At 36.8% G+C, this 22,229-nt stretch overlaps 1 protein-coding gene across 3 annotated transcripts in view; it reads left to right on the forward strand.

The window, feature by feature from the left end:
• The window catches only part of veph1 (ventricular zone expressed PH domain-containing 1), a 69,546-nt gene extending 48,044 nt beyond the window's left edge, over positions 1 to 21,502 (forward strand). For all 3 annotated transcript variants that reach the window (XM_043264845.1, XM_043264847.1, XM_043264846.1), the window contains 3 exons: positions 4,906 to 5,023; positions 14,020 to 14,156; positions 16,289 to 21,502. In XM_043264845.1, coding sequence (XP_043120780.1) covers positions 4,906 to 5,023; positions 14,020 to 14,156; positions 16,289 to 16,525 — 492 coding nt within the window. In that variant the 3' untranslated portion in view covers positions 16,526 to 21,502. The remainder of the gene's footprint in view (positions 1 to 4,905; positions 5,024 to 14,019; positions 14,157 to 16,288) is intronic.
• Positions 21,503 to 22,229: the final 727 nt, after the last annotated feature.

Below are 22,229 nucleotides of genomic sequence, written 5' to 3' on the forward strand. Positions count from 1 at the left end.
GTGACTTGTCGGACTGACTCATCATTTCCTTTGTGTCATCTTTAGTCCTTAGTTTAGAGGTTGAGAGTTTGTAAATGATTTTAATGCATTTCGTAATAGTTTTGTATAATTTAAAAATATGCCACATTCTGTCATTAAAACTGAAATGGCACAGTTGGAGTGTAATGATATACCCATGCCAGGGTTCGGTTCATATCATGGTTTTGGAGCCACGGTTTGGTTTGTTTGTTGAGGGGATAGGGTTCATGGCATGGCACCAGCCACATGATTTCTTTTAACTTAGAGGGATAGTTCACCCACAAAAATGAAAATTCTGTCTTTAATTACTTATCCTGATGTGGTTCCAAAAGACCCAAAAGTTTTTTTGATGAAATTCTGAGAGCTTTTTGACTCTGCATAGACAGCAACACTACTACCACGTTTGAGCTCCAGAAACATAGGGACATCATTAAAATAGCCCATGTGACGTCGGTGGTTCAACCCTAATTTTATAAAGCTACAAAAATACTTTATTCAACAACGTCGCGCAGGTGACAAAGCATTGTTTTTGCACTGGCCCGAGCCATTGTTTCACAACCACAAAAGAAAATGGATGAGAGACGTGACAACAACAACAACTGTAACATGTGAGTGGAGTGGAGTGACAACAATTTCCCCTTCACTTTTAGAACATTTAATAATCACTCCGCTCCAAACTGACTGATATCACCACTCCTCATCTAAAGTACTTCAGTACATTTGAAATATTACAGGTCTGCTCATAACATTATATTAAAAAATAAATAAATAACACCAGCGTTTTAAAGTGGCTTATTGAAGCATTAGTATTCAAACCTACTCCTACCACATTCCAAAAAATAGCATGTTTGTTTGCGTTAAAAGGTATTTTTGATGCTTTTTGCAGTGCACTGGACGACAATGATTATCAGATGGAGTCAGATCCGCATCAAGTAAATCACAGAAGAAAAGAAAAGAAATCACTTCATTGCACTAGTCACTAGTAAGTTTTGTAGCTTAAGTAAAGATTAATTTATGCAATTTATACTTTATGTGAGGATTGCTTGAGGATTGAAGTTCACTTAAATGAAAAGTGTTAAATTCATTAAAATTCAGAACCTATACTAAATGTTACAAATAATGGCTTTCAGTTCAGTTGAATTGTAATTTAATTAAAGGCATAAATTGAGGACAAAATGCATTTAACAGAGACATCAGTAGCAGTATTGCATTGTTATCTAAAATGTTGGCCATTGTTAATAATAGGCTAGTAAAAAGATGCCATTAAATACATAATTAAAATATAACTGCATGCAGCAATTATCAGGGCCAAGCCCCTTATGGCTGTTTTTATTAAGAACTTTTAATGTGTATATTTTAGCACTTCCTACACACTGAATTTAAGTTATCATTTAAGGATATAGCATGTGGCATTATACAGTATGCTACTCAAAGACTGTGGTTTGTTTCATTTCATAGAGACTTGAGCCATTGAAGGTCAAATTTATAAAGTGTAACTACATGAGACTCAAACCCACAACATAACATTCAGAGCCAGTGGCTTAGGACAGTGTGTCACTCAGTCAAGATGTGATCTACAGGCCCCAGAAGAGAAGTTTAGGAGCGAGTATGAGCTCACAAAAGCACAAAAGTAGGAAAAAAACTATTATGAAAGTCAATGGTGCTCATCAAATGTTCAGACCCCAACATTTTTTTAAATATATTCTTTTGTGTTCAACGGAAGAAAGAAATTCATATAGGTTTAAAAAGTGGGGAGTAAATGATGACAGAATTTTCATCCTGAAAGTGAACTACTCCTTTAATTTAAAAAAAGAAGTTAAAAATAGGAACAAACCACTGAAAAAAACAACAAGGCAGGAAAATGAACCCTAGAGGCAGTAAAACCCAGATAACTTTTATTCCTTTTCACACAAAGTATGATTTACAGGTGCTGAGTTTTGATTTATAAAGGCCAATTTTACTCAATTCCTGGCGTACCATTATGTTATGACAAAACCATTTTAACATCCTGTGTAATTCGAAAATGTATACTTTTGAACATATGTTAGGACTGAACCAATGCAGACATGTGGAGATGTGCACGGCCCCGCACAAGCAAACTTAAGGCTGCAGACAAAGAAGACAATACAGTATGAGTTCTTAGTCATGTAGCAAATTAGCTAAAAGGGGAAATGTATATTAATAATTACAATTAATTGTATATAATTAATTTTTTATATCAGCTGCCAGTAGTAGCTGTAGCAGAATTAAATTGCCCTAAAAATAATATGCTCATCCAGTGAACATTCAGTGTAATTTTATATCAATTCTAATAAAGGGCATCTTCATGGACACAGAAAACAACTTACAGTATTAATGCATTAGAGCATGTAGCTAGATCTGATCGTAAAAGGGACATTATTCAGATGTGACAGAATAAGAAACTCAGAAATGTGATTTCTGCACACAATGTATTAACTAGACACATAACTAGTCTAAACAAATCAACATACAATCACCCATACATGTGGAAAAAGCCAAATGAGACTTGAGAAACGGGATGAAGCTATGAAAAGAATCAGTTAACCACTTGAGTAAAACCATCAGCGCCGTTTTACAACGGGGTCTACTACAGGTTACACTTAAGGTTTGGTGGTGTATTGGGGTCCATAGGCCCTTATAGTTGACTAGTTGGTTGGGTGAGAGGTCTTAGGGATATTTTTTAAGTATAAAAAAATAAATGTGTGTCTGATTGGTCCAGACAATACAGTCAATAAATTAAGAATAAGCTCAACCATAGTCACAGAACCCTGAAACCTACAACCTAATTTTGAGTTAAACAACGGGTTCAAGGCCACTACCTTAGAGTGAATGATTTGGGCAAATCCTCTTCAACTCAGATTTTTGGAGCCCAGATTTTAATAAGGAACATAAACCACAGCAGAAATATCCCTTGCTAGACTCCACATGTGAGAACATGTACACATATACACACATGGCCCTCATTTAGATCTATGTACTTGAATCATCTGTAAAAAATACATCAGATGCAATTTGTGCTATTTGAAAGGTTTTCATGGTACAAATAATCAAATGCACATTACATTTCTTGTTCAAATCTTACAATGATGTAGTTGGCGTGAAATAAGTGATGGCAGAGCAATAGTAAGATGACTTGACTGTTCTTGCCAGAGAGGCTGTCCGCGGGGGTTCGATAATGACCTGCATCAATCTACAAGCAAGCGAAAAGAGAAATTTAAACATAAGATGTATGGTGGATGGTCTTTCATCTCCATTCGCTTAAAATTTGGATAAATAAAAGCTCTCAATTGTGATAGTTAATCACTGGTTAGGTGAAATTTAAACTCTGGGTCTAAACTATTTTTATCTTGTGGTTCTAAAGGAAGTTGTTAGGGCTTGAAACAGCTTTCTTGATGCAATTTCTTTTCTAACAAATTTTTGGTCTGTTGTCGGGAGAAGTTGGCTTTGCTGTATCCCCCTACTCTAAATAATATACTTCCATGCTGAAGGAGATGGTGAAAACTCTTTCCATTCATCTCTATGAGAGCCTCAGGTCTGTGAAAGCTGGAATGACTGATGACCTGGTTTTATTCGCTTGAGGTGAAACTGTGTGTAATGCAGAGAGTAGAAAATCAGACCTTAATGGAATAGTTCCCCAGAGTGAATTTTAAGAAAATAATAAAAATGTTCTGTATTACTCAAGCTTTATAATTTTAAAGGGATAGCTCACCCAAAATTGAAAATTATGTCATCACTTACTCATCTGTATGACTCATTTGCAGAACACACACACACAAAAACTATTTTGAAGAATGTTGGTTTTGTTTATTATTGACTTCCATTGCAGGACAAAAATACCTTATTTCTCAAGAGGATTTCATGCATAGCTTTGTGTGATTTAAGCCCATAATTTCATCAAAAGTCATCATAAAAGTAATCCATATGAAGAATGAAAGCCATGGTCACTTTATTAGATTTATGATTTAAGCACATCAGATATAGTCAAAGGCAGCTCAGCCATACTTGCTTAATGCGCAAAAGAACAAATCTTTTGTTTAACAGTGATCTGTCATGTGTCATTAAAAATACCTTCATCTATGTTTTACTGATGATTGAATTTCACATGGGTTTGGAACGACATGAGGGTGAGTAATAGATGTCCGAATTTTTATGTGAACTATCCCTTTAAGGGTGGAGGCAATGCGCAAGCCAGCGATTGTAATTTCTTGGAAAGGACTTCTGAAAAATCCTTGTTTTTCTTCCAACTCTTCTGTGTGATGTTTGTGATCGTCCATTTCCAGAATACCTCTACGCAGTATAATACTCACTTCACTTATTTTGATATCTGTAAAAACAGATGATCATTGGTTGTCTTCATTTTGTCATAATTCTCTTTCTAAGGGCCACACACCTAGTCAGTAAGCACATTTAGATGTTGACTCTCATTGTTCTTTGGTGTCTAGCTGTGCTGTTGCCACTCTAATACGTAACATAAACCCTTTCATAAAGACTTAAGAGACAGATTTCTAACCCTCTTAACCTGCAATTATTCTTCAGTGGCTAAACACAGCTTATCACAACTCCTTTGGGTGAACTATTCTTTTAAGAGAGATCTGAGCAAACCGTACCCACAGTATCTAAAGGACAGAGAGCAAATCAAAGTCTTTCAGTTGGCAAAAACAAAAGTGTATTGCTGTCTTGCTTTTTGGTGATTACAGAATCTCAAGATATTGAGATATTGACGTCCAGTTTATTCTTCACATTTAATATCTTCTATTAAAATGTGCAGAAGAAATGTGGTGGCTAACGACCCTTTCCTTTTGTGTGTCACCTTCAGTGCTGTCTTCATCTGCTAAATTTCATCACTCCCTCTGTATTCACTTTTAGGATGTGGACAGTTTGCAGATGTATCTGGATGAGGTTCGTTTCTTTGACCTGTTCAGCTACAGTGAGGAGGAGGGTGGCTGGCTCTGTTTCATGTGCAGTAACCCTGAAAAAGCAACAGGTAAATGTGATTTGCTTTTTGTTGAATATATACGAACACAATAGAGGAGTCAAACCTATGGGAATATACCAAGGTTATTTGTGTTGCAAAAAAAACTATTACCGATTAATTTATATTTCGAAAAAGACTTCAGTGGAATATAGGTCTTTTCATTGAATCAGTTAATGATTTTCACAAAAATTGTCTAAATGATTTGTTCATTATCTGGTTCTCGAGTTCATCTCACTCGATTCGGTCACAGCTGTTAACAGCTCACTAGAGGGCAAGATTATCAGTGAATAACAGTCATGATTTTAAAAGAGTTACAGTTGATCCTTCTCTGATGTTAATGATTAGTCGTTACATGATTTTGCAAAAGCACATCAGGACTCCAGATGTCACATACAGCTTCAGTCCTCTGTTATGATTGCTGAAATCTGCTTTCCATGAGGAGAAGAAAGAAACAGAAAATAGAGGAAAAGGTGATTTGTCTCTTTTCTGTAGCTGAGATACATCAGTCCAGCATTAGGATGTTCATCATTTAGACAAAGAGGCTTCTGATCCCATTCAAGTGCATCCAGAATGGCTGTTGCTTTGTTTTGAATCTTCTCCAGATATACAGATGTGCTTTTTCCACAAGAACCAATTACGTACAATGGAGAAGGTTTTTGCCTCTGGCCAGAATGTTTACCAAAAACAATGAAACATATTGTAAATTGGTGCACATGGAACGTGGCTATTTCATCTGAGATCATTTATAGGCATTTGAATGGCTAAAAAAAAAGTCTCAGGTCTCAGCATTGATACTGCTGAAACATAATTTTCCATGTGTTTAACGGAGCGTCTGCATTGCCGTTGGTGCAGTTTGCATAGTGAGGCCTAAAACAATGTGTTCCTGTAAAAAAATTGCTTTATTGCTTCGTAAGTTTCATCAGAAGGTCAGTGTAGTGTGACTAGCTTCAGTAGCTAGGATTTGTGTGACTACTAGCTAATTGAAATCAAGACAATGTAATTTTTTACAATTATATTTTATTGTATGTAATCATTTTTTTTTTTACATTGAAGTTTACTTCAAGGGTTAATTATCCAAAAAAATGAAAATTAACATGTTTTACTCACCCTTAAGCCATCCTAGGTATATATGCCTTTCTTCTTTCAAACAAATCCAGTTATATTAAAAATTGTCCTGGCACTTAAGCCCTATCTTTGTAGTGGGTGGGTGTTTCCCTTAAACAGTCCAAAACATATTAAATAAAGTGCATGCAGAAACAATAAGATGTGGCTCACACGGCTCCGGGGGGTGTTTGAAGGCATCCTGTAGTGAATCCATGTGTTTTTGTAGGAAAAATATCCATATTTCAAACGGAAGAAAACTTTGTTCCAGAGGCATGCATACATTATACAACATCCGCCAGGACTGCCTCCGGTCACCACAGTCAGCGGAAGTGAGAGAAAAGTGTTTATTACATTTGAAATACGGATATTTATCTTTCAAAAATACATGAATTTGCTACAGGAGGCTTTTATTTACACCAGGAGAAACATTTGTTAAGTTCATGTTACCTTTATTTAACAGGTTTTGGTTAAAGGGAAACACCCGTTCACTGCAATGATAGAGCTGGGAAGTGCCAGGAAAATTTTTAGAGGGATTTGTGTTCGAAAGCCTGTATGCAGGGGAGTGACATGGGCCATTAGTATTAAGTGATTTTCACATGAGCGCCTCCCCTAATAATGGCCCATCAGTGTAGCTGTGACTTTGAGGCAGGTAAGAAAGAATGTGAGGTGATTGAAAGCTGGCTTTTTAAAATTAGTTGTATTTTATTATAACACAATATAATTAAAACATACATACTGAAGGTCCAAGACACATTATTGAGCACAATGATCTAACCACAGAGATGTGGAAAGACTTAAAGTCCTTCCTAAAAACTGGTCAACAAGTGAAACATAAACCATGCTTGATATTTAAGTGTTTGCTGCTTCTTTCCATTGACGATCAGTAGTCAAGCTTGTTTTACTAAAATATCAGTGTAGTTGAATCTGATGTTGGTACAGCGCTCCTAAAGGTAAACAATTTGAAAAATAAAATATAATTGTGAATAGTGTTAAACATTCTTAGACTCATGGCATTCATCTTGCATTCATATTACTTTTATATTATATAGAACATGGAAACATCATTGCGTCGTAGGAAATTTGTTATATTCAAAACGTTTTACTCAATTGCAAACATTATTGTCAGGAATTATATAGTTCTGGAAAAACCAAACCAGTAAATGTGTTCAAGTTTATCCCACTATAACAGGTAAACTAATACTAAACATGGCTGGGTCAGCTTGCACGTCACGTCTTGAGGTAAATTCATATTCATTTCAGCTGCCTTTTTTCTGTTGTATATACAGCGCATCTTTACTGAAGTAAATCCTGAGTTATTCCTCTCTTCCAGAAACAAACCGTTTAAACTAGATAAATCCTTATTGCTTTGAGCATGCAAGCTGATGTGGACGTTTACATGTAGCGCATCTCACATGGACGATTGTAATAACAAAAGCTAAAATAGCTTGTCACAGGAACATCCCAGCAGAAAATAATGAGGAAATGACATCGCTCCCTTTGACAAGTGCATTCCAAATGACTAAATAATGGCACGTGCGTGCTCTGCTCACTCCAAAGTCCCCACTAATAAGGGGATAAGGATTAAATTTTGCACATCTTTCTAAATTCCCACAAATTGTCAGATTAATGCTACCGGTACTGTTACAACTTTTCGTACCAAAAGAACCGCTAGTTTACCAGCACTGCTAATATTTTATGCTCATGTTGACAGTATGTCTAGGCTTTGAGTCTTTTCTCTGTTTTTTTGGTTGTTACTTTTCATGTTTTTCTACTTTGAATATTACCCTCCCCGGAGTTGGATGTTTAAATTGTTCACTGCTGTTTGGTGGAGTATTGGATTGCTATAGTACATGAAGTTTTTGATGCTGTCACTTTACCTCAGAAAGCAAATGTTTAGGCCACAAAGAGACATTTTAACGAGAAAGGAAATGTTTTTACACACCACTATCCAGCAGCCAAGGTGGAAAAAACCTCAATAGCAAGAGCCGCTCATTAAACAAGGGTTGTAGCACACATTCTACCTCCTTTCTACTTATTTGGAATGTGGGACAGTTTCCATTAGCAGAGAGCTGTAATGATTCTCAATAGAGCGAGGTAAATGTTTACAGAAATAAGGATTTGGGTAAGAGTCTGGAGAGGCAGCACATACCTTGGCAGTGTTACGGTCTGACAGAAGTCTGGTGTGTCGTCAGCTCATGAAGCACATTATGCTTTGTAAGTGCTCCAGAGTTCGGCTCAGACATTAATGAGAAATTCAAACAAGGGGAGAGAATACAGTGATGCAGCTTCAAAACTACCAATATGATGCTGCAAAAATTTCATAATACTTACTCCCATAACTCAGGATCTTTTATGAAATATAAAATGGCTGCGTTACTGCATCCAATTTTGGCAGCAATAGCACATTTCATGCACTCTTGCTTGTGCGGTTCAACAATCCTGCCATATTTAAGACAGAAAGACTTTGCCTTTGCTATCAGCAGATCATGACCATTTGATTGCATTAAGAACAGATTTTAACTTTTTAAGGCTGTATAACGGCCTGTTTGAGTTGAAATAATTGGCTACTTTCTATTTTTTTGCCTATTGTTTTTAAAGCAGTACTTACAACCAAGTTACGATCCACCTGTGCGAAATGAGAATACTTGTAATTTTTCCCCTTGTTCAGGTGTGTGTGATATTAGTAAATTGCTGCTCACCTCACCTGTGACAGTTCCTAAAATGACAGAAATTTCCAATGGGAAGTCAAATAGAAATACCCATTAAAACCAGAATTTTGTCTGCACAAAGATGATGGTGGTGAACAATTTCCAGTAAACTTGAATTATTCAACAAGGGCAGGAGAACATAAGAAACAGTGTCACATACATCAATAACGACAGCAACAATAACGGACAAAGGCACACTGAGCATAATTGGCGGATAAAAACACTAAAAACCATTCATGTGACAAAGTGAATCTGTAATGTTATAGCTTAATTGTTTTGTGTGGTCAAACTATTCATTGCTATTAATCACATTCAAAATAAAGGTTTTACATAATATATGTAAATATATATTATATATCTTTCAGAGTATTTACTATGTATATTTATTATGTATATATGAATACAAACACAAGCATGTATATATTTAAATGTTGTTTATATATGAAATATATTTATACATAATATAAATATATATGCATCCTTTTCAAAGCCCAAGATAAACTCTTGAACCTTTATCTTATATGTTGTTTTCTACATAGAGTTGGGTGTACTCCAACTTATCCAAATTATGTAAAACCCTGTCCAGTCAATGCTATAGAAGTGAATCCACATTCTCAGCAGGAGTTGCTGGAATCCTGTCGGACTGTCAGAGCTTCTTTCTTCAGTTATTCTAAATCAACAGTAAAGCAGAACGCTGGCCAAATCCCAGAGAAAAATCTATAACATACACCAACCAGCAGAAAAATAAACACTAGCCTTCCTTTCTCTACTGTGACTAGCAATACCCTCATTGCATAAATTTACAATTGTTGGAGAACTGGGATAAACAATCCTTACCTCAAAAGATATATTGATGTATTGGTAACATAGTGCTCCAAACCTCTTACTCAGACTCTTTTCCTATTGGCTTTTTTTGCTTTTTGTGCTACGTGTAAATTGGAACTGCCAGAATCAACATTTCCAAATGGGCTATTAGTATAATATACTGTTTACTGCCGGTCTGTACTTCGCTTGTGATGTTAGATCAGATTTGAGTGTGTCACAAACAGCTACGATGCTTTGGGACATTGTGTAATTTCAGAAAGACCAAAATTCCTCAAACAATTGAGGTTCTATCTTGCTTTGGACTTGCCGAACATTAGTTTTGGCCTCTTCTCTTTTCATAGTGTATGTTTCACTTTCATGACCACAAGCACACAAACTCATTTTTAAGTACAGTATCATATACACAATAAAAATAAACAACAGAAATAATTCTAGTCAAACAAATGTAATGCAGACTACAGCACAGATGCTTCTTATATACTGAGATTTACAAAACATACATTTGTTTTGCTCTTGTTCTCTCTCTCTCACACACACACACACATACACACACAAGAAAAAGGCAGAAGAGTAAAAAAAATCTAAGTAAAATGAAAAGGAATTTATTTGGAACTCATAATAGAGAATTATTATGTTGCTCATGGGATAAACACAGTAATTGAATTATAACTCATTACCATCTGAAGAAAGTTGAAATAACCAGAACAACCATTCTCCTCTAAAGCGTTTCATGTGTTCTGCCAGTTTGAAAATGAAAACACTTCAAAGTGTATTTGATAACCAATACATCATTGTTTTGATATAATCTGTTGAATTGACATGCAGTGTATTTAATGTTTTATTTATTTCACTAATTCTAATAACAGAACAACATTTCCTGAGAGTTAAGTGCCTTCTTTTACTGACAGTTTGTTAAAGGGGAAAAATAAGATGACTTAATCTTTAAGAGTTTCAGGCCGTATTTTTTTATCCTATTCCTAGAATGTGCTTTTTATATCCCAGAATTGAGTTATTATACCTAATTTAACCAAAAAAAAACAAATGGCCCTTTTTGTTTTCCAGGGAACTGAGGAAGGTCAAGAGCAGTAATTTTGTAGCTTTTTTTTTTTTTTTTTTTACACCAGCGTTCCGTAATACACCAAGGTCTTAACCTCTGCCAGTTGGGATCATAGTTAGGTGATTATCAAAGATCAGTCTTGCTTAATCTTAGGCGGGCTATCAAAGCGCTGCAGATTCTCATCTGTTTTCCTTGCTAAAAAAAAAAGGAAAACGCAGACAATAGGCTGCTTTGTACCATCCTGGAAGGGCTATAACACAGCTTCCTGTTTAACTGAAATAGACCCATGAGAGATCTGTGAAACGCTTTGTGTAGTTCAGACAGACCCAGCAAACACAGGCAGGAGACAAAATATTCACTGTGCCTGAAACCACACCAGATATTTCATCGTGGTGGTAAACAGCAACGCTGTTTTGTTCATCTAATGAGAAAACTTTACCCTTAATTCCCTGTGTGCGTAAATAGCATGGAGTAGGTCCAGAAGAGGATGGCTGTGTGAGTGAAGAGTATTGTTTTGTGTTGAGTGCTAAGTGACTGTTTTTATTTTACACATGCTATCTTTACTGGTAAATGACACTTTAGAGGTAATGTGTGAACTAACCTTTTCAGAAATACGTAAATAAGTTTAGGTCATTTTCCAATATGAGAATTTGTAACATTTTCAGTAAATAACCAGTAAAATGTTATGTGTCACAATCTCCAGCTGGAGTGCTTGTGAGCTTTGTTAGATGGCACTGCACTCTTGCAACTTAACCCCTGACTCTGTTTCCCATAATCCTTTGCATCAGCACCTACTATTTATAGTCACTGGTCTCGCATCACCTCATCAGTCACACACTAAGGCTGGGTACATACCACCAGATAATGGGCTGATTTTGAGCCGGTTTCTCCCCTTCCAACAATCCTAGGTAATGTCAACATTATCTTGGTGGTTCTAAAGATGATCTTATCAAATTTTCCTGTGAGGTGTGTTAAGAGTGACTGGGTCTGCTCGGAAGAACATCGGAGGTGCCCCGTTCGCATGTTGAATATTTTTGATCGTAAATCCCGATGCGAGGGGGAGCCCGAGAATAAATGTGCATAAGATCTGGAGATTGTCACATGAAAGAAAACAATATCCAATCAGAAAGCAAGCTGACAGAAGCATAATAACAAATGGGCGCAGAACAAAAGGATTGGGACAGCAGAGATTCAGGATTAGCTTGTCGATTCAGCTTGTCCTGGGAAACATATTTATTCTCAAGTCTCGAGAGATTTAGTTTGATGTCTTTCTCACATTGCGGCACATTGTGTAAAGAATTATACACTCTTACACCGCTAATGAATTATAGCCTGTAATGTTTCCTAGTTTACTTGTATTCCTTGTTTCCTTCCCTTTGTGTTTTTGCTTGCCCTGACCATTGCCTCTTTACTGGATTACTGTTTTGCTGGTGTTTGACCCTGACAGTTCTGACAGTCCATCCATCCATCCATTTTCTACCGCTTATCTGGGTCGAGGTCGCGGGGGCAGCAGTCTAAGTAGGGACACCCAGACTTCCCCAAAAAGAAGAGACGATATCCCGTGGCCACCAAACCAGACCCCCTCTGGCCCCTGGCTGCGCCTAGAAATCCTGTCCATAAAAATAATGAACAGGACCGGTGATAAAGGGCAGTCCTGCCGGAGTCCAACATGCACAACAAGTCTGACTTTCCGCCGGCAATCGAACCAAACTTTCCCAGAGCACCCCCCACAAGACACAGCGAGGAACCCGGTTGCATGCCTTCTCCAAATCCACAAAGTACATGTGGACTGGTTAGGCAAACTCCCAGGAACCCTCCAGTACCCTGAAAAGGGTATAGAGTTGGTCCAATGTTCCACGTCCAAGATGAAAGCCATATTGTTCCTCCTGAAGCTGAGGTTCGACTATCGGACGATCACCCACGTGAGCACTGAAGTCCCCAAAACGGAGCACTTTCCAGCACCCCTCCCAGAGACTCCAAGAAGGCGGGGTACTCTACACTGCCATTTGTACATTTGCACACTCTATCTCTACATAGCCACTTACCTGTTTACAGTGTACATTTTTACATTTTATTTCATTGTCATTATATACTGTTATTTTGATGTATATTTTTTGTTTGAAGTATTTTTTTAATTTTTCATTTAATACATTTTCCTCTTTCTCTCTGCACAGTCCTGGAATGTACTAGAATAACATTTCACTACAACTTGTACTTGTACAAATTGTATGGGACAAATAAAATCTTGAATAGGCACAAATGACCATGAGAGACCTTCCCACGATCCGGAGGTGCAAAGGTGACAGGGGAAACTCCAACACATGAGAGCTGACCTTGAGCAAGCCCACACCAGCCCACGATCCCAGAATAGTGGAGAGTGCACTTTCGAGGAGGGGTGACCCTCTCGCTCACAGGGAGAAACTCCAACACATTGGAGGTGACATTCCATGTCCCTAAAACCAGATTCTGTGTCCAGGGGTTGGGTCGAGGTCCCCACCTTCGGTTGCCGCCCAAGCCATAAAGCACCTGCTCCTTACAGTCCCTCCTGCAGGTGGTGGGCCCAGTTGGGTCCCGTGGGGCAAGACCCGGCCACCAGGCGCTCGCATGCCAGCCCCAGCCCCAGGCCTGGCTCCAGGGTGGGGCCCTGGCTACACCGTACCGGGCAACGTTGCGACCTTGGTTTTTGTTCTTTCCATAAGGTTGGGGTAGACCGCTCTTTGTCTTGTCAACTAGGACTTGTTTGCCTTGGGAGGCCCTACCAGGGGCATGTAGCCCCGAACAACATAGCTCCTAGGGTCACTCAGGCACTTAAACCCCTCCACCACATTAAGGTGGCGATCACAGGAAATAAAATAGTTTCTTATATGAATGTGTGTTATTTGGATATCTTTGATAATTGTGTTGTTTTCCACTTTAAAGCTGCCTTTTTCATTCATCTGCAGTGGGGCTGTGCAGCTGCATACTATTGTGTGTTTTTAAGCACAAAAACATACTAATCATCTCATTAGACCTATCATGCAGAAGTAGCAAATTATCATATTGGAAAGTTAGATAACCATAAGCATTTCTTCTCCAAGCTAATGAATAAAAAAAACTAAATATAATTTCCAATAACTGACATCACAAAGTTCACTGGTATTTTTGTGCTCTGTAAAAAGGGCTAATGTTATAGGGCTTTTCCTATAAATTTCAATTCATCATTTGCTCACATCCTCATTTCAGCAAAACAAAACATAAAACACAGTTACAGTAGTCGATACAACTTCTTTCCTCTACTAAATTTCATTTTCATTTTTACTCTTTCTGCTTAGTTGTTAACCAGGATGGCCAGCCACTCATTGAAGGGAAGCTGAAGGAGAAACAAGTGCGCTGGAAGTTCATTAAAAGGTGGAAAACACGTTATTTTACCCTTGCAGGCAACCAGCTTCTCTTCCGAAGAGGAAAATCAGTAAGTGTCTCATTTACAAAACCTCAGAATGCACTATTTATGCATTTCTTACTGTCAAGACTGTTAAAAAAGCCATGTACTGATTCTTATTTGCTGTACAATATTTTTGTGGAAATGTGCATTTTTATATATATATAATGCTTTTTAGCCGGGACACATTAAAGTGATCAAAAGTGGCAGTACAGACATTTATAATGTTTAAAAAAATTATTTGAAATTTACATTCTTTTCCATTTCTTACCATTTTAACAAAAAATATTAAGCAGCCAAAATCTGTATATTACTGTTTTTCTGTATTTTGATTTTAAAAATGCAGCCTTGGTGAGCACACTTTAAAAAAATCATATACATATTCCATACAACCCATGCAGTATGTTCCAGATCTTCAGATGTCAATTGATAGCCCAGTGTAAAAACAAAACCAGAATTTAAGCTGTTTGCTCAGTGTTTCTTTTCATGCCACTAATAGAAGCGCCACCCAAAGTTTGACCTTTTTTTTTTTTTTTTTTTGCAAAGTAGCAAGTTTAAAAAACACAATGTCATCTGAGAGCAATGCTGATTATTAGTGAACTGTGACTTAAATGTGTGTCTCTTTTACACAAAAGCTATTGTATTGATTCCCAAAGCTATTATATTGCTACCTCTGATCACTGGTCTGCTTTCAATATACTGAATAGACCAGGGTTACCATAAATCTTATTGTGTTCCATGGAAGAAAATAAGTCATATGGGTTTAGAATGTCAAGACAGTGAGTGAATGCAAAGAAAATGTCAGTTTTTGCACCACTAATTCATTTGTTTTCAGTCAAATCAAGTCCTCAAAAAATTAGCTGGTGTATTGAGCTAAATAAAACAAAAATAGCTTGTCAAAATCACTCTGCTGTGTTTGAACAAAGAAAAGATACAGTTAACTGTGCGTCCATATAACTTGGAGCCATTTAAAGTTGTGCAAAAGAGAATTCATAACCAAAACCATGACATGCAAAGAGTAACGAAAAAGCTATGATCAGTCAGTCTCGCATTATTCTGACAGAAAGCCAGCAAAAGCTTTTAGGTTAAAATGATTTCATTTGTAAAAGAGCTCTAAGCACATTCAATCTTGATTCATTGTAAATCTTCATTTGGAAATGCGATTCATTGCTACAGTCATTTTATTTTGCAAAGTCTTGACAGAGTCTTAATTTTATCATGCATGACAAGCTCTTCCAATATGATTTTGAGGACAATTTGGCCTCTTGTCACGGTATCTTGTTTTTATTATGCCTTTAATTTGCTTGCAATTCTGTAGTTTTTCTGTCATTTTAATGGTGCTTATTCTCATCAGTGGACACAAACAACGTTAAGCCTCATTTTTGGCAAACTTTGTGCAGCGCCTCTTAAAAACAAGTTGAGAGACAGGCAGAACAATAGAGTAAGAGAACTGGAACCATCAAGAGAGGACACGGACGCTTTGATCCTCCAACCGAAAACCCCATAACCTAAACCCCTTTTTATTGTGTTTTTCCATCAGGGCTTAGTGACAAGCTGACTAGTCATTGCAAGATTGTGTAAACACAACATACAAACAAAGACGACATTCAAGTATATTTGAGTTTACTATAAATAATTTTCTGTACATTTGGCAGTACCGCCGGAGCTGTGTGAGGGACGTTTTATTACGAATGCTTGCGTGTTATTTCATGTCTTCCAGACTGAATACAGCTACCAGCCACTTAAGCCCATTAAAAGGCTTGGAGGGGTCTGCACAATTTTTAATATAACTCTGATTGGATTTGTCTGATAGAGGAAAGTCACATACATTTTTTTATTTTGGGGTAAATCAACCCTTCAAATTGACATAAAATTAATTGTCCAAAAACATTTAGTTTAGTTGCACGTATATTCTTTTAAAGTATATTGTTTTTAGAGTAAGTTGTTAAAAAAGTGTACTTGTTTTCTAAAAGGGAATTAACAGGATTAGACTGATCCTCAGAGTAAAGTGAGTAAAAACTACATACACCTACGAGGTGTAGGTTCTGACTTAGACTACTGGCTCAAAGCGCATGGCTGTGGTCTATGCAGAGTTTCCAGGTTGTTAAACTGTAAAGTAATAGCTTTGACTGATGGTGCCTTTTCCCTCTTGTTACTCACAGAAAGACGAACTGGACAACAGCACAATTGAACTTAGCAAAGTGCAAAGCGTTAAGGTGGTTGCGAAGAAGAGGCGTGATCGTGGGCTGCCCAGAGCCTTCGAGATCTTCACCGACAGCAAAACCTATGTGCTGAAAGCTCAAGACGAGAAGCATGCGGAAGAGTGGCTGCAGTGCATTAATGTAGCTGTGGCCCAGGCCAAAGAACGTGAGAACCGCGAGGCCACAACATACCTGTGATCCTTGTTTTGATGAGGATCTCGTGGGCCAGATGGGTGTGTCTTATTGCCACATTTTTTCCATGGTGACATTTTACTAACATTAGAGACAAAAGTCACGTCTCAATGCCACCTTCAACCTTTGCAGTCATCCTCCACATAAATTCCTGCAATGGCAAGCCACAAAGACTGTCAGTTGGTCCTTTGTTACGGTGAGCTTGGCAAAGGGCATCAAGGGCACATCGTGGCCAAAAAGGATCCCTCAGGAGAATCTTTATGAATCATGAAATGATCAGTGGGACATCCTACAGTCTTATGGACTACTCAGACGCGTGTTAGGAAAGAGCACAAGACCACAAGTCAAAATCAAGTGCGTCATTTGGGACATGACCAAAGAAAAAGAGTGACGTACAATGAGGCTGAGCTGTGTGCCTGTTTTAAACTTTGCACTGATGCTCGTTCTATGGGTCATATCTCAGCATTTTTAAAACACCGATCATGATTTAATTCATCTTTGTCATCCAGAGAAGTATAGAAGACTTCTTTAGAATCAGCAATCACATACATTCAGAGCTGTCACAGTTAACACGTTAACGCATACGTTACATTTTAACACCACTGCCTCGTTTATTTAGTTTGATGCTATATTCTTTAGTTGCTGTCTCATCGTGTTTCATGATTTCTCTTTTTGGTATTTGTGTGAGATGAGTAACATTTTACAACATAAGCAGAATCCGCATAAATTCATGAACCTAGTAATTAAATAGTCTGATTTTATTTCCTTGATAAGTAACTGAATGCCATAGCTTGTTAACTAGAACCATTATAGGGTTAATCCAGGAGTTCCCAAACTTTTTTGGTCAGCCACACCGCTTAGATTTAATATTTCTTCTATTTACTTGAACTACATTCTGAGATTTGAAGTTAATATTTTAATAATTTAATGAAATATTTACATGTTCACGCTTCTCTAATGTTGATACTAATCATAATAAAAAAGTATACAATTATTAGTAGTATGTTTAAATTTTTTTAAAATAGAAATGCATGTGGTTATACAGTACACACTTGTTTAAAATATAAATATTATTATATATTACTTTTTATTATAAATATTTGATCATAAAAAAGCCAATTTATTTTAATTTGATCAATTTTCATTATTTTCTTTTTTTTATCAACCCACGAGCCCCTTGCAGTACTCCTGTTTGGGAAACCCTGGTTTAATCAATTGACAGCCCTCCTCTACATGGCATAAAGTAAGCTCTGAAGTTTTCATAATCTTGAATTCTACTGCCAGCTCCTCTGCGCTCCCAGAATACAGCAAGAGCCAATGTTATCTCGACAGCAATAATATTATACTACATTTAGCACTCAACTCACAAACCATGCTAACTGTTACAACATACAGCAATAAAAGGAATTAAGCTGGATCGATTTCAGAAAAAGGACCAAAAGCATTAAGAAGTGCCTCTAATAATCATTGCATGAAAGATACAAATCTATTAATGTAGTGGCAAAACAGATTTTGGTACACGCTGTTCTTTGGCCACAGAAACTTGCGTGTCAGAAATGTTGATCAATGTCTTCTTGAATAACATAGAGGACCTCTCCAAAGTTCTAGGGAACCGCAGAACAATGGCGGTGAAAGAAATTCGTTCCACTGGTATCTGTTTCAGGACTGTTTCGTGCTTTGGGGTGGGCTTTCGTGTCTCAAGGCAAACCTTGTCCCTATTTCTCAATATTTATCCATGGATGAATACCAGTTGTGTTGTACAGTAACAGTGACTCAAATGTGACTGAAGCCTTTTATCTATTTATAGTACTAATAATTTTGTCATGCAAAGACACACTAGGCCTCCTACAATATTTTTTGCCCTGCGACAAAAAGTAACTGATTGCATGTAATATGCATTATGGAATCAGATTCCAAAAATTAAGTATATTACCTTATAAAGTGCTCATAATCAGATTACAGTTACTTTTTATGGATTACATAGTTACATATTATTCACACAGTGGTAGTACATTATGCATAATTTAACGAGTCTCTCTAACCTATCTTTTAAATTTTCCTTTGTATAAATCCTACTAGAAATCATCAGCTTTGACTATATTCACAAAGACAGACAGAAAATAATATTAAAGATTAATAAAAAGTCATCTAAAAAGTAGAGAATGCATTACCTAAAGTAGATTGCATTCAAGTAGATCTAGATTGCATTACTAAATACAGTTTTCATTTTTGTAAGTAATCTACCTAGATCTGTTGACAAATGGGTTTGGTTCCAATATGTTTAGATTCAGAAAGAACAGTGAAAATGTATTCCAAAAAATTCTTTATTTTTTTATCTGCTTAAGTGTTAAAATATTTTATGCGATTTCAGTTTTTTAAAGATCATCGTGCATCTAATCGTGATTTTAAAAAATGCTGTGGGGAAATTTACTAATAATTAATATTGCGCAGTTTATTTACAAGCATTGTTTTGTTGCCTGGTTCATTGAAGGAAATAAGCAATGACTCAAACGTACCCACAAAATTCGTCCTGAACACAGTGTGCATGGCACAGTTCCCCACAGTGCACTTTGATTCTTACTGCCACGTTATGACTAAACTAAAATAAAGCTAATTTAGAGAGGTTTGTGTAACATTTAATATTTCAGCATAATTAGCTTTTGGTTAAACTAGATAAAAGGTTTGTGAATAGATAAAATATCATGCACCAGGGCCATGCATTGTGAAATAGTTTTCATGCATTTGTTTTTGGGGGGGAAAAAAAACTGCTTTAAACTGAAAGTAGCTCAAACTGGTAGCTGTATGTCACTAGATGATGAAGAGATCAGTGGTGAGATCTCTGGTCAGATGAGAATTTTTGTAGTGCTGGAAGTAGCTATTTTTGTCCTTAAACTTTTTAAAAAAGATGCGGAAAGTCAATAATCTAGTTAGAAAAAAAGCTAAAAGTGGCATTGACTTCTCGGCTGGTCCTCCATTGTCATTTCTCCTCTTTATATCTCCTTATATAGTTCCTTCGTGAGACTCTATAGACAAATGTGGCACACAGGTGTCTCTCATTATCACTCATGCCACTGGCCTCGCTCCGTTCCCACGACTCTCGGCCCTGCCCTGTTTGCCAAAATGATATCATACACAGGGGTCTGCCTGAGGTATTCGTCTTTTAATGCTTTCTCTATGATAAATTGGCTGCTTTCGTTCTTCGCTTGAGTGGTTTTTGGATGACTCCGTTCAAAATGAGGATATTTATTGAGGTAAGAATCGAATCAATTAATGATTGGATTCGTGACACAAAACATTTGGCATCTTGAAGCACCTTTATTTTTAAAAGTATCTCTTAACCCAGGGTTAAATGTGGCATTAACCCAGGGCTAAAAAAAAGTTGAAATGGCACGAAAAGCTCTGTTGTATTTGAAAACAGAAGTATGTCCGCAGATGTTTCTTGTTTTGCTTCACAGTGTTGATTTCCTCTGTTTATTTACTTCAGTTGACAACATAATCCAGTCAGGATGCACGTCAGCATCTTGTAGCATTTGTTCAGATCTCACACCCCTAATGGCCCGTGACAGATGGGTTTTCAGCTCAGCAAGGTGTCTCAAGGTCCCAGGATGGGGGAAGACCCCCAAAACACGTTTGCATTTCCATGGTTTGTACGTCATTTACCGACTATCAGCATTCTCACAGTCATCATGTTGGGGTCTCTGAGCCAAAATTCTATTTATTTTGAAAGTGTTTTGTTTTCTGTTTTTAGTTCATCTGATTTGAAATGCACTTCCAGGCAGCTGTATAAATATCTGTCCAATTACTTGCTAAATGAAGGTGTACACATGGGTGCATGACCTCTGTGACATGAGCATGGCGTATGTTTGTGTTGTTTCTCCTTAGGGACGAATGTCTATTTTCTCTGTATTGAACGCTGGAGGGTTTTGCCGTCTTCAAATGAAGTTACTGAACTGTTTTTTGATACTGGAATGTACAGTGAAGGAACTACTGACTGTGAGAGGTAATTTTTCAAAGACATTCAGTGTTAATATAAAATTTTATATATATATAGAAGTATTAGTCAACATGAAATTGACCCTATTTACTTTCCTAAGATGTTTTCTTGGTCTTGTTGTAAAAGATTCATCTGATTATGTTATTCCAAAGAATTTTGATATATAATTATCCATGTGAGATCGTGGATTATGCGAGTAGCCAAATCTGTTTAGCATTGTTTTAGCAAACACATTTTTTTATTCTGAATTCATTCTGGTAGGGTACACCGTGTGTCCTGGTCATGATTCTCATTAGGTAAAATGAAATCTGCTCCGTATTTTTTTCTTGCAAATATGGTTGCAAACAGCAATTCATGTTGACATTATGAACATTTGTAATAATTGTGAACACGAAAAGCACACTGGATAAAATATTTGTTAGTTATTTTATTTTAATTCAGTTTTTTTTTTTTTTATCTGTATTTATTTTAAGTGTTTTCAACTAAACGCTGAAATATTACAGTAATTTTTTGAAGATTGACGTTAGTAGAAATTTTCCAAAGCTTAAATATTTTCTTTAGATGAACAGTTCCACTAAATCTACCCATTATTGACTAATATAATAATATTTGTTTTTATTTGTTTCAATAAATAAATCATTAGAATTATTATGGCGGCATCTACTTTTATTACTTCGAATCACAGACATTTAAAAGGATAGTTCACACAAAAATGGAAATTCTGCCAAAGATTTGTCACGCCAGTAATCGCCCTCATGTCATTCCAAACCTGTAAGACCTTCATTCATCTACAGAGCACAAATTAAGATATTTTGGTTGAAATTCGAGAGCTTTCTGACTCTCCAAAGAAAACACTGTAACTAAAATGCTCCCAGACCCAGAAACGTAATAAGGACATCAACTGGTCCATGTGACACCAGGAGTTCAACCGAATGAAGCTATGAGAATACCTTTTGTGCACAACGAAAATAAAAATAATGACTTTATTTAACAATTCTTGTCCTCCCAAGTTTTCCGCCATTATTTAGAGTAACATTTGAAAATGCTGAACAAATTTAAGTGCAAAATTAGCTATCGTAAAGAAACAAAGTACCATCTGTGTCTGATTCCATGCCTTTCAACTCTTTGAGTTCTCTCCAGTGCTGGAAACCTGCTCCGATATGTTAAATCACTTTGTGCACCTTTTAATTTGGGTTCCGAAGATGAACAAAGGTCTTACGGGTTTGGAAAGACATGGGGCTGAGTGATTAATAACAGAATTTTCATTTTTGGGTGAGCCAAATAAGCCACATAATGCGTAAATGCATATCAGACCAAACCTGTTTGTAGGGCATAGGCTCCAAAACGGAGGTTTGAAGAGGGATGAATAAGAGGTTGGTCTTAGGTTTGGGATTTTGACAATAAAACACCGATAGAGAGGCAATAGTAAGACAAGCCCCAAAAAGGAAAAGGTTTTGCAGATGTTTGCCACAGAAACAGACAATCTTCAGGAACATGCCAAGACTTTGTCTGGAGTATTCCTGAATTACATTATGAGTTGCTTTAATGAAATTCGTGCATGTATAATCAGCCTGTATAATTTCTCATTTTTACTGAATCCAGGCCTCAATAGATTCAACCCAATTCAAGTTTATTTGTATAGTGCTTTTTTTACGATACGAATCATGGCAAAGCAGTTTTATAGGAATTTAGGTTTCAGAAATATATTGTGTATAT

This window comes from Puntigrus tetrazona, chromosome 18 (genome assembly GCF_018831695.1).
Source record: "Puntigrus tetrazona isolate hp1 chromosome 18, ASM1883169v1, whole genome shotgun sequence".
Taxonomy (NCBI): Eukaryota; Metazoa; Chordata; class Actinopteri; order Cypriniformes; family Cyprinidae; genus Puntigrus; species Puntigrus tetrazona.